Raw genomic sequence first — 17001 nt, 5'->3', positions numbered from 1 at the left:
AATAAGGGTATCCTTTTTAAGTGTCCACAATAATACGCTGTCTGTGGTTTAGAATGTAGAGAGGTGGTTGGTGAATAGTAAAAGTCATGGTGTCACCCCGTCGGGCGCATAATATAAAAATAAACTTTGAACACTGACCAACCTCAAAGTCACAGACGACAGCTGATGTGAACAGTGCGGCTTTCTATCCAGCTTGTACGGTGGAGGCAGCTAGCCGGAGAAAAAGACAACCTCCGTGTCTCGGCTGTACAGATCAGGTGGTAAAACTCTCTGTTCGGCTGCAGGTGAAAGTTAGCTGCTAATGATTAGAGCCGGAAAGGATGCAGGAAATGTTAGATAGGTGGATAAGCGCGGGCGCGACTTATCAAAAAATCTCTGTACCGATGGCTTATCTGATCTCTCCACATCAAATAAAGCTGCGGGCACTGGCACATGCAGGAGCTTGTTACAGGGCAAAACAAATGTAGTAGATACGGGCAGCTACGCGTTTCATCCCGTCTCGGGACTTTTTCAAGCTGCAGCGCTGGGGTTAGGTTGGCCAGAGAACGCGGAACTCTGGTTCACATTAACCCCGATGGGTGTGGGGGCCCTTCAGGTGTGGGAGCCCAGGGATGATCGCTCCTGTTGCCCCCCCCCCTTAATCCGGCCCTGACTGGCAATGTACTGCTAGTACTTCCTGGTTTAAATAGAGCACCCTGGGCACTAATAGGCTGAGTGGAACATGTGACCGGAGTTGCTGAAAGCTGATTGGCATAGTGGATCATGTCTCACTGTGCAAGATGGCAACGCCCATAGTCCAGAATGGCGGGAACTCCCGGGAGTATGACAACAGCCACCTTTCATATAAGTGACAGTGAGGGCACAAATGGACCACTAAGGGCCTGATTCATAAGTGGACAGAGTATCACAAGCTGCCAATACGGTTGCTCAGAGGGCCAATGGTGCGATCAAATTTCGTTTGATGCTGCGTCTTTGTATGCAAGCGGCTGGCAATAGGCGTCTCTGTACAAAAGACGGTGAAAGACGGTGGCTGGGACACTTGTATATCATCTCAGATCCCTGCATATGAATATGCAGCAGAGACACAATTAGGGTCCTCCTCTGCTTAAGGCCCTAAGTGACACTGCCAGACCTGGTAACAGAGTTGTGGTATCTTAGTACAAGGTTTTTCATTAGCATATAAATATTATCTTTTTTTCTAAGGGGTCACAAAGTTTCTGCAGCTCTGTACAAAGAGAAAACAAAAGCATAACAGACATACATTGTGCATAATACACAACAATTCACCTTAGCGTAGGTACAAAGCAGAGATTAAAGCAGTACAGTAACATCATACAATCAGGGGCGCCGAGAGGAGGGGGGGGCGGATACTGTTTATCTAGGCCTTGGTCTGTTGGAGGGACCTGGTGGGGGCCCCCATCCTGTAGCCCCCCTTACCCCTCACTCCTGATAAGGGAGTGGGGGTAGGGGAAAGGGGGGGCTGCTGTTATGCTGTGTGCTGGGCTAGGGAGGGAGGCTGCTTTTACAGCAGCAGTCAGTCCTCTCTCTCCCTGTGTAATGTGCCGGAGGGGAACTGATCACCCCCTCTTCACACACCTTCCCCGGACACTGGAGAACAATGCCCAAAGGTCTCAAATATATTATTTCTTTCTTTTACGTAAAGTGGGGGTTTGGCCACACCTCCCCAAGTTGACCACACCCACTCCTATCTATCTCATATCTATCTCATATCTATCTATCTATCTATCTATCTATCTATCTATCTATCTATCTATCTATCTATCTATCTATCTATCTATCTATCTCATATGTACCTATCTGTCTATCTATCTATCATCTATCTCATACCTATCTATGTATGTATGTATCTATCTATCTCTCTATCTATCTATCTATCTCATATCCATCCATCTATCTATCTCATATCCATCCATCTATCTCATATCCATCCATCTATCTATCTCATATCCATCCATCTATCTCATATCTATCTATCTATCTCATATCCATCCATCTATCTCATATCTATCTATCTATCTATCTATCTATCTCATATGTACCTATCTATCTATCTATCTATCTATCTATCTATCTATCTATCTCATATGTACCTATCTATCTATCTATCTATCTATCTATCTATCTATCTATCTATCTATCTATCTATCTATCTATCTATCTATCTATCATCTATCTCATACCTATCTATCTATCTATCTCATACCTATCTATCTATCTATCTCATATGTACCTATCTATCTATCTATCTATCTATCTATCTATCTATCTCATATCTATCTATCTATCTATCTATCTATCTCATATCTATCTATCTATCTATCTATCTATCTATCTATCTATCTATCTATCTATCTATCTATCTATCTATCTATCATGTCCAGCCAGAAGGATAAGTAAGGACACTTCTGTATGCATATGATGATAATGGTTTGGTGTACAGACCATTTCTGTTGTGCTTCAGTGGCTTTCTATATAATCATTGGATAATCTAGCTGCTTAGGATGAGTGGGTGCAATCTGCTGTCATCGTGGGTATGAGGGACCACCTCCCTTCCATTTGGGTTAATTTGGGATTGATACTCACATAACAGGGATAGCAGCCGGATACAATACTAATTATTTATCCCTGTGCGGATTTCTCATACAGTCTCATAACCTGACAGGAAAAGTGTATCTACAGTATACAGTATACATTACTAGCTTGACGAGAATCACTATATGAATGCAGTGCAGGGTAAATTATGACAGGACGCTCCCCATTTTTTATATTAATATTAATAAAAATGTTAAGGTTTGTGACATCTGTCTATAGCCGATGCCATGTGTTAGTGTTGCAACAATGGTATATTTCTGCTTGTAACCACTGACTGATCTGTCTCCTAATAAAAGTTAGTTTTTTGTTTTGTTTTATTCTTTTTAATCTCAGTTGAACAATGAGAGATTTAACCTTCCCTGCCAGCCCCAAAATCGACCATTTTGGATAAATGAAGAAGGGAATAATGTTATTATTAAGACCAAGGATGGCTTTACGGTGATGTATGACCGGCAATACTATGTCTCAGTCTGGGTACCCAGCTCATACTCTGGCATCACTGAAGGACTCTGTGGAAATTACAATAAGGACAGGACAGATGACTTCCGCCTTCCAAATGGCACCGTGGTCACTGATCCGGCGGTGTTTGGTGGCACCTGGGCAGTAGCTGGAGATGGCTCGGACTGCCGGGGATGTTCCGGAGACCAATGTCCAATCTGTAATCAAGCTGCATCCGCTGAGGCTAATTCACCCACCAAATGTGGGTTAATAATGGATCCACAGGGTCCATTCAAGGCCTGCCGTGCCTTAGTGCCCCCAGAGATATATGCCAAAAGCTGTGTGTTTGACGTCTGTGCTGGGCGTGGTGGTCAAGCTGCTCTATGTGCCAGCTTACAAGCCTATACGGCATTATGCCAAGAAAAAGGAGCCAAAGTAGAAGCCTGGAGGAATAACGCCAGCTGCCGTAAGTCATACTCTCATAATTCTTGTCTTTATTATAAATTAATATGTAAATTGGAATTAAAATTTCAAACATTATCTAGAAAGTTGAAATTTGGTGTAACTTTCGCCCCCTAACTGCAGCTCTGTCCAAACATACAGGAACACCCCTTCCTTGTGCAAGAAACAAGAACAGTTTGAATGGTCCTGAAGCGCTGTTAGTCTTTAGTAAAAGTTTATCCCCTTTATCTTAAAAGACTGTGATCTAATATCCCAGAAGATTCAACCACACACAGTATCAGATGGTACATGTAGTCATCACAGGTAGAGATATGAAAATGTCCTTAGTTCCAGCATTCGTAGCACCAATGCATTTCAGCCTCATGAGTCCTGCCCCAGGGTCTCGCTGCATGTACCATCTGATGCTGTCTGTGATCCTTTCCATCCCGGGTTACACCAGTATGCATGAAGAGAAACACAAAGGACAGCACTCCCAATAAGAGCTGTCCTTTGCGAGAGAGGGACTACCAGGTTTATGACCAAGAAGTGCCTCTGGCGTCAGAATGATGCGCGCACAGTGGGGGGGCTTCAATTGGATCCCTGTCACAGCACTTTGCGAATGGAAGCTCAGACGGCTTCTATTGGGGTAATGCCATCTAAAGAAGGCGTTACCAACCGGGTCCAAGCTCTGGAATGTATCGCATTCCGAAGTTTGGTGCATATGAAAATTGCTGTTAAACCCTCGAAAACGGCATTTTCAGGGGTTTACTCACATTTCTGGCTTTGGTTGAATCTCGCCCATGGACATATATATAATGGGTGCAGGGTGTGCAGTGCACACGGGCTCCTGGGTCCAGAGGGGACCCGCACCACACACCCTGCACCCATAAATCTTACCTCTCCGCAGTCCCACGTCGGCTCTGCTGTCTGCACCTGTAAAAAACTGCTGGAACATGGCCGCCGTGGCCATTTTCCTTGTGATCTGCCCAGTGCCCAGAGTCTATAAGTACGGCACTGGGCGCTGGAGGGAGAGGAGGGGGCCCGTGACGGAGACTGCATACGAGCCCCTTCCTCTCTATAAACGCCCCTGAACCCGCCCCTTGTCTCAGATGTGCCCTTTTACCACTAGATTATAATGTCTCATGTGCCGGTCCATCCCTAGCTTTTGTGCTTACTGTACATTTATGTACTTTATCTCTCTTGTATGGTCAGTGATGTATGCATATCCTGCTTTCCCCATTGTCTGACATGATGGAGCACTGGGGCGCCTTAAAAATCAATGTCAACAAGAGTAATATATACATTATAAAGCGGTCTATTTACTAAGCAGTGTTAGGAGACAGATTGAAAAGTGATAAGGTACCAGCCAATCAGCTCCCAACTGCCATCTCACAGGCTGTGTTTGAAAAATGACAGGAGCGGATTGGTTGGTACATTATCACTTTTCAATCTGTCTCCTAACACAGCTTAGTAACTAGACGCCATAGTAATGCAGGGCCGAAACTAGGATTTTTGTCACCCGGGGCAAGACAGTAATTTGGCGCCCTCCCTGGTAATTCCCCCATATTAATGCACCCTGCAGCAGTGCCCCTATAGTAATGGCCCCTGAGGTAATGCCCCTGTAGTGGGGTCCATATGGTAATGCCCCTATAAAAGTGCCCATAAAGTAAAGCCCCTGTAATAGTACCCATATAGTAATGCCCCTGCAGTAGTGCCCATATGGTAATGCCCCCATAGTAATGCCCCATAGTAATACCCCTGTAGTAGTGCCCATATAATAATGCCCCATAATAATGCCCCTGTAGTAATGCCCATATGGTAATGCCCCCATAGTAATGCCCCTGTAGTGCCACCATTCGCCGCCGTCCGTTCCGCCTGGTTGCTCCTCGGATCTATGGGAGAGACGTCATGACGGCTCTCCCATAGTGCCCATGGGGAGAGCTGGAAGCTGGAGTTCAGGAGAGAACTTCAGCCTCCGGCTACTGCGGCACTGCAGGGAAGGAGCCGGTCGCCCGCTGGTAATAAAATCTCAGTGGGCATCCGGCTTGGAGCCTCCCTGTGACGCTGGGCTGGAGGACACTGGTGACGGGTGCAGCGGCACACCCAGTGCACGTGCACCTCCAGCCCCCCCCTAGTTGCGGCCCTGAGTAATGATAGAACATGAGCACACTACTTGGGGAAAATGATCCATTCTATCTGTATGGCTGTGATTATTATGCACATACCTCTAATCGGCCTCATCATCGTACTAATAATAATAAACTGTTCATTCTGCGCAGCACTTGCCTGTCCATCCAACAGCCACTACGCGCTATGTACCCGCACCTGTGACTACACCTGTAACGGTCTCTTTGCACCGAGCTCTTGCACCCACAGATGCTTTGAAGGCTGTGAGTGTGACGCTGGTTATTTATTCGATGGGGACCAGTGTGTAACAGTGGATAAATGTGGATGTAACCTGAACGGGAGGTATCTAAGGGTAAGTCCCCAGTTGGTTTGATCATCCTCTCATTTACTGGTATTTTTCCAAAGACTGGGATATGCCGAAACCCTGCGTTGTTACTACAATCATAATTTCATTATTATTTTAAAAGTAAAGTAACAAACATGTCTATTCATGTTTTGAACAGAAAGCAGAACATATTCTTTCACTTAAAGTCAAACACATAAAGAATATATAACAAATGAGTGATGCTTATACATTGCACTTTGATACTAAGGACCTCATTCAGAGTCAGTCGTTGTGGCCGCTCAGTCGTACGCCACCGATGTTCGCTAAACTGCGCATGCGTAAAATTCGAAATGCGCGTGCACAAACTAGCTATTACGATCAGAAATTGCTCTCTCCTTGAACACAGACAGGTCGTTAGTTTGAGTGACAGATTGAGGCATTTGTGGGTGGTAACAGGGGAAGGTGCTTGAAAACGGGGGAGTGGAGATCTGAACGCAGGCGTGCCTGACTATGCAAACGGCGTTTTATGGGAGTGCATAATTAACTAAGTAGTGTCATGGCACATGTGACATGGGATGTTTTTACACTGACTTCATCGTAGTGTTTAAGAGAGGGTATGGTCAACCTTAAGCTCTACGACCAGCTCCGATGGTCTCGATTAATCCTCATATGCCTGGAGAGGACGTGTAATGCGAACGAGAAGGGGGCGTGTTTTTAGTCTTACAGCCGCATCCTCCCCTTGCTCATCCAGCTAACGATCCCATCTTAACGACGCAACTTGCGAGCGCTTCATTTGCATATACGGCCCACGACTGTGCGGCCGCAACGACCGACTCTGAATGAGGTCCTCAGTCACGTTATATAAGGATACTAGACCATTGCACCCCACAGATTGCAGAACCTTGGGAAGATGAAAGGTGATGGCTTCACTCACTATACTAGGGGTGCTATTAGCAAATGGCTTTGTATAGGGTGGTGGTTATTTTTTATGTAAATGTGATTTTATGTTTCGATTTTATACATTTTAAGTCCAGAAAAGTGATCAGATACTCTACATGAGTTTGTTTAAAAACAAGAATTCCCTTTAGAAATTCAGGTGTTCTCAGTGCTGATACTGTGTCTTATTTATTCTCAGTCGAATGAATTTCTGGTTTCCGAGGATTGCGGTCAGCGTTGTACCTGCCGGTCTGGTGTTGTGACGTGTGCCAATACAAGTTGCGCAGCCAGCGAGGTGTGCCAACTCAGGGAAGGGCTACGCGGTTGCCAGCCACGGGAATCTCAGTGTACCCTAAGAGCTGACCATCACTTCACCACTTTTGATGGGGTATCCGGAACGTTCCCGGCTGAAGGTTCCTACGTGATGTCGTCATCTTGCAACGCCAGCGCGGAAGACCGTTTTATGGTTGTTGTTGATGTTAAAAATTGCAGCGGAAAGGCTGAAGGTGGAATAGCTTTGCACGTCTTCACCTCGCAGGGGCTCATTTCCGTGAACAGAGAGCGAGAAGTCTGGGTGAGATTTTCGTGTTTGTTTCTGTAGCATCTACAGATGAGGGAACACAAAACCAACACAAATAATAGCAAAACTGTAGTAACACCACTCATGGATAGATTTATAGAAAATCTTCAAAAACATTTCAGATCATCTCCCATGAATGGAGGGCTCAGAAATTAATTATTTTTTGTATTTGGAGTAAAAGTGACAATTTGCTATTTTAAAGGTTTAGAATAGATCGTACGTTTACTGAGTGTGGCGTCCGGACATTGGGCTCCATCCAGCAATAGTGATGATGTTGCCCCCAATATTATCGGGTAATATCATCACAATTTTTTATCAATTATTAAATTTCAAGTCAGCTATTCAGCAATATTTTGTGCAGGGACAGCGGTTGCGGTAACACCAGCGCAGCCGGTTGAAAAAAATCTATAACAGGTAAACTGCTACTACCCCCCCCCCCAGTCCAGCCAGCTGTCCCTGCCCTGCTCCACCCCCCCTGTTCCTGCCATTCTTCCTTGCCCTGTGCTTCCCCCCTAGTCCTGCCCCCTCCTCACAGGTCTTAGTAGCATTAGTAGTAAATAAGGATTAATCAACTATATGGAATAGTGTCTCCTTCTTTACTACTATTGGTAATAAGACGTGTGAGTGCCGCTCGTGACCCTTTTTTTTTTATATAGAGACGTGGTCTGGCACTCTCACTTATATATATAACAATTGCTGGGGTGCTGTCCAGGGTAGCTTGGTTACCCACAAATATGTTTATACTATCATCATATGATGAAAGGAAGACCCTCTCCCGACTTAGCTTGAAGTTGCAATATTAATCAGTTTAATAGGACATACCAAATTAATTTGCCAAAGTTTCGGTTCTTTAAGAACCTTTGTCACGGCATCTCAGTATCTCTTAACATCAGCAAGTTTTAACTAGAATTGGAGTACATAATAACATCATCAGCATATGGTCTATCAGGCCCTATATTTGTTACCCAATATGGGTCTTATGGGGAATAATATATACTAGTGCCTGTATATACAATCACTAATACACAGATTATTACATGGACAAATATAAATTAACACACATATCTCCATAGAGCCATATGAATAGATGCATGTGCCTGTCCATGGACGCAACTGGGTAGTGGTGTCTTACCTGTGTATCCCATAGGTCAGGTGTGGTATGTCATTCTCTGAGTATCCTTCACGCACTGTGCCACAGTTTAAATAGCGCCAGACCGGAAATGCGTCACGCGCATACCCGGAAGTACTGACGCGATAACTCAGTGCGCTAGGGTTATCTTCTATCAGCGCGGCTGGGTTATATGCGCTATATCCGCTGGAGGGTAAGCCACATCACCGGGCGCTAGACACCTCAGTATGAATGTGCAGGCTGTCGGTCGGTGACCGAAAGTGGGGCAGTGTGCTGCGGGGGCCGGAAGTGGGGCATACTCCTGGGTTCTGGGTATGCCAGAAGGGAACTATAGTGAACTATTATAGTGGTGCTTAATCTTAAGATGCCTATAAAATTTCTCTACTAAAGTAAGGTATGTAGGTGTGTTTACATAAAAATAAGTAGATGCATACCCATAAATCAATTAAAATGTTAACATATGGGTGTGTACATATATGTATTGCTTTACTGCTTTTGAAATTGGTTTACGCACAAATTGGTGTCCCACCCTCTGGCCCTGCCTATTCTCTCAGTCCCGGGCCCCGCGATTTCTGATGGCAGCTCTCTGTCAAGCCAATGTATTACAATGGCATGGCGTTCATTACCACAGTACATTATACAGTAATGAGGCCAATGTATTAGCATGGCACGGCGTGCATTATCACAGGACATTATACAGTAGTGAGACCAATGTATTAGCATGGCACGGCGTGCATTATCACAGGACATTATACAGTAGTGAGACCAATGTATTAGCATGGCACGGCGTGCATTATCACAGGACATTATACAGTAGTGAGACCAATGTATTAGCATGGCATGGCGTGCATTATCACAGGACATTATACAGTAGAGAGGCCAATGTATTAGCATGGCATGGCGTGCATTATCACAGGACATTATACAGTAGTGAGACCAATGTATTAGCATGGCATGGCGTGCATTATCACAGGACATTATACAGTAGAGAGGCCAATGTATTAGCATGGCATGGTGTGCATTATCACAGTACATTATACAGTAGAGAGGCCAATGTATTAGCATGGCATGGTGTGCATTATCACAGTACATTACACAGTAATGAGGCCAATGTATTAGCATGGCATGGTGTGCATTATCACTGTTCATTATACAGTAGTGAGACCAATGTATTAGCATGGCATGGCGTGCATTATCACAGTACAATATACAGTAGAGAGGCCAATGTATTAGCATGGCACGGCGTGCATTATCACAGGACATTATACAGTAGTGAGGCCAATGTATTAGCATGGCATGGCGTGCATTATCACAGTATATTATACAGTAGAGAGGCCAATGTATTAGCATGGCATGGCGTGCATTATCACAGTATATTATACAGTAGAGAGGCCAATGTATTAGCATGGCACGGCGTGCATTATCACAGTATATTATACAGTAGAGAGGCCAATGTATTAGCATGGCATGGCGTGCATTATCACAGTATATTATACAGTAGAGAGGCCAATGTATTAGCATGGCACGGCGTGCATTATCACAGTAAATTATACAGTAGAGAAGCCAATGTATTAGCATGGCACGGCGTGCATTATCACAGTACATTATACAGTAGTGAGGCCAATGTATTAGCATGGTATGGCGTGCATTATCACAGGACATTATACAGTAGTGAGGCCAATGTATTAGCAAGGCACAGCGTGCATTATCACAGGACATTATACAGTAGTGAGACCAATGTATTAGCATGGCATGGCGTGCATTATCACAGGACATTATACAGTAGAGAGGCCAATGTATTAGCATGGCATGGCGTGCATTATCACAGTATATTATACAGTAGAGAGGCCAATGTATTAGCATGGCATGGTGTGCATTATCACAGGACATTATACAGTAATGAGGCCAATGTATTAGCATGGCATGGCGTGCATTATCACTGTTCATTATACAGTAGTGAGGCCAATGTATTAGCAAGGCACAGCGTGCATTATCACAGGACATTATACAGTAGTGAGACCAATGTATTAGCATGGCATGGCGTGCATTATCACAGGACATTATACAGTAGAGAGGCCAATGTATTAGCATGGCATGGCGTGCATTATCACAGTATATTATACAGTAGAGAGGCCAATGTATTAGCATGGCATGGTGTGCATTATCACAGGACATTATACAGTAGTGAGACCAATGTATTAGCATGGCATGGCGTGCATTATCACAGGACATTATACAGTAGCGAGATAAATGTATTAGCATGGCATGGCGTGCATTATCACTGTACATTATACAGTAATCAGGCCAATGTATTAGCATGGCATGGCGTGCATTATCACAGGACATTATACAGTAGAGAGGCCAATGTATTAGCATGGCACGGTGTGCATTATCACAGGACATTATACAGTAGAGAGGCCAATGTATTAGCATGGCACGGTGTGCATTATCACAGTACATTATACAGTAGAGAGGCCAATGTATTAGCATGGCATGGTGTGCATTATCACAGTACATTATACAGTAGTGAGGCCAATGTATTAGCATGGCATGGTGTGCATTATCACTGTACATTATACAGTAATCAGGCCAATGTATTAGCATGGCATGGTGTGCATTATCACTGTTCATTATACAGTAGAGAGGCCAATGTATTAGCATGGCATGGCGTGCATTATCACAGTACAATATACAGTAGAGAGGCCAATGTATTAGCATGGCATGGCGTGCATTATCACAGGACATTATACAGTAGTGAGGCCAATGTATTAGCATGGCATGGCGTGCATTATCACAGTATATTATACAGTAGAGAGGCCAATGTATTAGCATGGCATGGCGTGCATTATCACAGGACATTATACAGTAGTGAGACCAATGTATTAGCATGGCATGGCGTGCATTATCACAGTACAATATACAGTAGAGAGGCCAATGTATTAGCATGGCACGGTGTGCATTATCACAGTACATTATACAGTAGTGAGGCCAATGTATTAGCATGGCATGGTGTGCATTATCACTGTACATTATACAGTAGAGAGGCCAATGTATTAGCATGGCATGGTGTGCATTATCACAGTACATTATACAGTAGTGAGGCCAATGTATTAGCATGGCATGGTGTGCATTATCACTGTACATTATACAGTAATCATGCCAATGTATTAGCATGGCATGGTGTGCATTATCACTGTTCATTATACAGTAGTGAGGCCAATGTATTAGCAAGGCACAGCGTGCATTATCACAGGACATTATACAGTAGTGAGACCAATGTATTAGCATGGCACGGCGTGCATTATCACAGGACATTATACAGTAGTGAGACCAATGTATTAGCATGGCACGGCGTGCATTATCACAGGACATTATACAGTAGTGAGACCAATGTATTAGCATGGCATGGCGTGCATTATCACAGGACATTATACAGTAGAGAGGCCAATGTATTAACATGGCATGGCGTGCATTATCACAGTATATTATACAGTAGAGAGGCCAATGTATTAGCATGGCATGGTGTGCATTATCACAGTACAATATACAGTAGAGAGGCCAATGTATTAGCATGGCACGGTGTGCATTATCACAGGACATTATACAGTAGAGAGGCCAATGTATTAGCATGGCATGGTGTGCATTATCACAGTACATTATACAGTAGTGAGGCCAATGTATTAGCATGGCATGGTGTGCATTATCACTGTACATTATACAGTAATCAGGCCAATGTATTAGCATGGTATGGCAGGCATTATCACAGTACATTACACAGTAATGAGGCCAATGTATTAGCATGGCATGGTGTGCATTATCACTGTTCATTATACAGTAGTGAGACCAATGTATTAACATGGCATGGCGTGCATTATCACAGGACATTATACAGTAGTGAGGCCAATGTATTAGCATGGCATGGCGTGCATTATCACAGTATATTATACAGTAGAGAGGCCAATGTATTAGCATGGCATGGCGTGCATTATCACAGGACATTATACAGTAGTGAGACCAATGTATTAGCATGGCATGGCGTGCATTATCACAGTACAATATACAGTAGTGAGACCAATGTATTAGCATGGCATGGCGTGCATTATCACTGTACATTATACAGTAGTGAGGCCAAAGTATTAGCATGGCATGGTGTGCATTATCACAGGACATTATACAGTAGTGAGACCAATGTATTAGCATGGCATGGCGTGCATTATCACAGTACAATATACAGTAGTGAGACCAATGTATTAGCATGGCATGGCGTGCATTATCACAGGACATTATACAGTAGAGAGGCCAATGTATTAGCATGGCACGGTGTGCATTATCACAGGACATTATACATTAGAGAGGCCAATGTATTAGCATGGCACGGCGTGCATTATCACAGTACATTATACAGTAGAGAGGCCAATGTATTAGCATGGCATGGTGTGCATTATCACAGTACATTATACAGTAGTGAGGCCAAAGTATTAGCATGGCATGGTGTGCATTATCACAGTACATTATACAGTAGTGAGGCCAATGTATTAGCATGGCATGGCGTGCATTATCACAGTACATTACACAGTAATGAGGCCAATGTATTAGCATGGCATGGTGTGCATTATCACTGTTCATTATACAGTAGTGAGACCAATGTATTAGCATGGCATGGCGTGCATTATCACTGTTCATTATACAGTAGTGAGACCAATGTATTAGCATGGCATGGTGTGCATTATCACTGTTCATTATACAGTAGTGAGACCAATGTATTAGCATGGCATGGTGTGCATTATCACTGTACATTATACAGTAATCAGGCCAATGTATTAGCATGGTATGGCGTGCATTATCACAGTACATTACACAGTAATGAGGCCAATGTATTAGCATGGCATGGTGTGCATTATCACTGTTCATTATACAGTAGTGAGACCAATGTATTAGCATGGCATGGTGTGCATTATCACTGTACATTATACAGTAATCAGGCCAATGTATTAGCATGGTATGGCGTGCATTATCACAGTACATTACACAGTAATGAGGCCAATGTATTAGCATGGCATGGCGTGCATTATCACAGTACAATATACAGTAGAGAGGCCAATGTATTAGCATGGCACGGCGTGCATTATCACAGGACATTATACAGTAGTGAGGCCAATGTATTAGCATGGCATGGCGTGCATTATCACAGTATATTATACAGTAGAGAGGCCAATGTATTAGCATGGCATGGCGTGCATTATCACAGGACATTATACAGTAGTGAGACCAATGTATTAGCATGGCATGGCGTGCATTATCACAGTACAATATACAGTAGAGAGGCCAATGTATTAGCATGGCACGGTGTGCATTATCACAGGACATTATACAGTAGAGAGGCCAATGTATTAGCATGGCATGGCGTGCATTATCACAGTACATTATACAGTAGAGAGGCCAATGTATTAGCATGGCATGGTGTGCATTATCACAGTACATTATACAGTAGTGAGGCCAATGTATTAGCATGGCATGGTGTGCATTATCACTGTACATTATACAGTAATCATGCCAATGTATTAGCATGGTATGGCAGGCATTATCACAGTACATTACACAGTAATGAGGCCAATGTATTAGCATGGCATGGTGTGCATTATCACAGGACATTATACAGTAGTGAGACCAATGTATTAGCATGGCACGGCGTGCATTATCACAGGACATTATACAGTAGTGAGACCAATGTATTAGCATGGCATGGCGTGCATTATCACAGGACATTATACAGTAGAGAGGCCAATGTATTAACATGGCATGGCGTGCATTATCACAGTATATTATACAGTAGAGAGGCCAATGTATTAGCATGGCATGGCGTGCATTATCACAGGACATTATACAGTAGTGAGACCAATGTATTAGCATGGCATGGCATGCATTATCACAGTACATTATACAGTAGCGAGATAAATGTATTAGCATGGCATGGCGTGCATTATCACAGGACATTATACAGTAGTGAGACCAATGTATTAGCATGGCATGGCGTGCATTATCACAGTACAATATACAGTAGAGAGGCCAATGTATTAGCATGGCACGGTGTGCATTATCACAGTACAATATACAGTAATGAGGCCAATGTATTAGCATGGCATGGCGTGCATTATCACAGTACATTATACAGTAGCGAGATAAATGTATTAGCATGGCATGGCGTGCATTATCACAGGACATTATACAGTAGTGAGACCAATGTATTAGCATGGCATGGCGTGCATTATCACAGTACAATATACAGTAGAGAGGCCAATGTATTAGCATGGCACGGTGTGCATTATCACAGTACAATATACAGTAATGAGGCCAATGTATTAGCATGGCATGGTGTGCATTATCACAGTACATTACACAGTAATGAGGCCAATGTATTAGCATGGCATGGTGTGCATTATCACTGTTCATTATACAGTAGTGAGACCAATGTATTAGCATGGCATGGCGTGCATTATCACAGTACAATATACAGTAGAGAGGCCAATGTATTAGCATGGCACGGCGTGCATTATCACAGGACATTATACAGTAGTGAGGCCAATGTATTAGCATGGCATGGCGTGCATTATCACAGTACATTATACAGTAGAGAGGCCAATGTATTAGCATGGCATGGCGTGCATTATCACTGTACATTATACAGTAGTGAGGCCAATGTATTAGCATGGCACGGCGTGCATTATCACAGGACATTATACAGTAGTGAGACCAATGTATTAGCATGGCATGGCGTGCATTATCACAGTACAATATACAGTAGAGAGGCCAATGTATTAGCATGGCACGGCGTGCATTATCACAGGACATTATACAGTAGTGAGACCAATGTATTAGCATGGCACGGCGTGCATTATCACTGTACATTATACAGTAGTGAGGCCAATGTATTAGCATGGCATGGTGTGCATTATCACAGTACATTACACAGTAATGAGGCCAATGTATTAGCATGGCATGGTGTGCATTACCACAGTACATTATACAGTAGAGAGGCCAATGTATTAGCATGGCATGGTGTGCATTATCACTGTTCATTATACAGTAGTGAGGCCAATGTATTAGCATGGCATGGTGTGCATTATCACAGTACATTATACAGTAGCGAGGTAAATGTATTAGCATGGCATGGCGTTCATTATCACATTGTATTATACAGTAGTGAGACCAATGTATTAGCATGGCATGGCGTGCATTATCACAGTAAATTATACAGTAGAGAAGCCAATGTATTAGCATGGCATGGTGTGCATTATCACAGTACATTATACAGTAGTGAGGTAAAAGTATTAACATGGCATGGCGTTCATTATACAGTAGTGAGACCAATGTATTAGCATGGCATGGCGTGCATTTTCACAGTGTATTATACAGTAGTGAGGCCAATGTATTAGCATGGCATGGTGTGCATTATCACAGTACATTATACAGTAGTGTGGCCAAAGTATTAGCATGGCATGGCATGCATTATCACAGGACATTATACAGTAGAGAGGCCAATGTATTAGCATGGCATGGCGTGCATTATCACAGTACATTATACAGTATTGTGGCCAATGTATTAGCATGGCATGGCGTCCATTATCATAGGAAATTATACAGTAGTGAGGCCAATGTATTAGCATGGCACAGCGTTCATTATCAAAGTGTATTATACAGTAGTGAGGCCAATGTTAGCATGGCATGGCGTGCATTATCACAGTGTCATGACCAGGACCGTGGGTTCACTGGCGGTGCAGACCTTACATTTCAGTGCGCATTGGCAGGGTCCTGCCTGCTTAAATCCTGGCTTCTGGAGGTGATCCTGGCCCCGGAGATCGGGTGTAGTGACTGGCAGAACAGCAGGCTGTGCATTCCTGAGCAGTGCTGGTGACCACTGGACGTCGCCATCTTGAATCCAGGTCACATGTCTAAATTAGACAAATCAGCTTGCAACTTGAGCTGGAGGGCTAGCAACCTAACCTGCACTACCTCAGGGTATTAAAGAGTTGTCAAGAGGCTCTTTGATTGCCAGTGTAACGTTTTGCTAGTTCCTGAGCTCCCTTGCTTGTATTGCTGCAGTCTATCGTGGTGAGCCTGCTGACTCTCAGTCCGTGTTCCAGCTCATTCCACCTCTGACCCCTGCCCATAATTGCGTGCTCCAGTCGCCTCTCCCATAGAGGCTCCTGGCGTCCCTGTGGGTTCTGTGTCCTTATACGCCTTCGTCTCCAGTGTCCGACATACCTAGTCTCCCTCTGTTGCCATAGTTTGTACCTCCTGCACCTGCCTACATTCATGAAACACTCCCCATTAAGGCCGGGATCTTTTCTATACCAGCAAACGGTCCCACGTTCTACTCCTGTGTCCACTCCGGATCCAAACTCCAATCAAGTC

General features: G+C 43.7%; 1 protein-coding gene across 1 annotated transcript in view; it reads left to right on the top strand.

The window, feature by feature from the left end:
• The window catches only part of LOC148453850 (IgGFc-binding protein-like), a 141041-nt gene that overhangs the window by 80336 nt on the left and 43704 nt on the right, over positions 1–17001 (top strand). The window contains exons 24-26 of the mRNA XM_088461616.1: positions 2947–3517; positions 5772–5971; positions 7080–7454. Coding sequence (XP_088317742.1) covers positions 2947–3517; positions 5772–5971; positions 7080–7454 — 1146 coding nt within the window. The remainder of the gene's footprint in view (positions 1–2946; positions 3518–5771; positions 5972–7079; positions 7455–17001) is intronic.

Source organism: Taudactylus pleione, unplaced genomic scaffold (assembly GCF_031769625.1).
Source record: "Taudactylus pleione unplaced genomic scaffold, aTauple2 ptg001080l, whole genome shotgun sequence".
NCBI lineage: Eukaryota > Metazoa > Chordata > Amphibia > Anura > Myobatrachidae > Taudactylus > Taudactylus pleione.
Note: the sequence above shows the minus strand (reverse complement) of the source record. Positions and strands in the feature narration are given on the sequence as shown.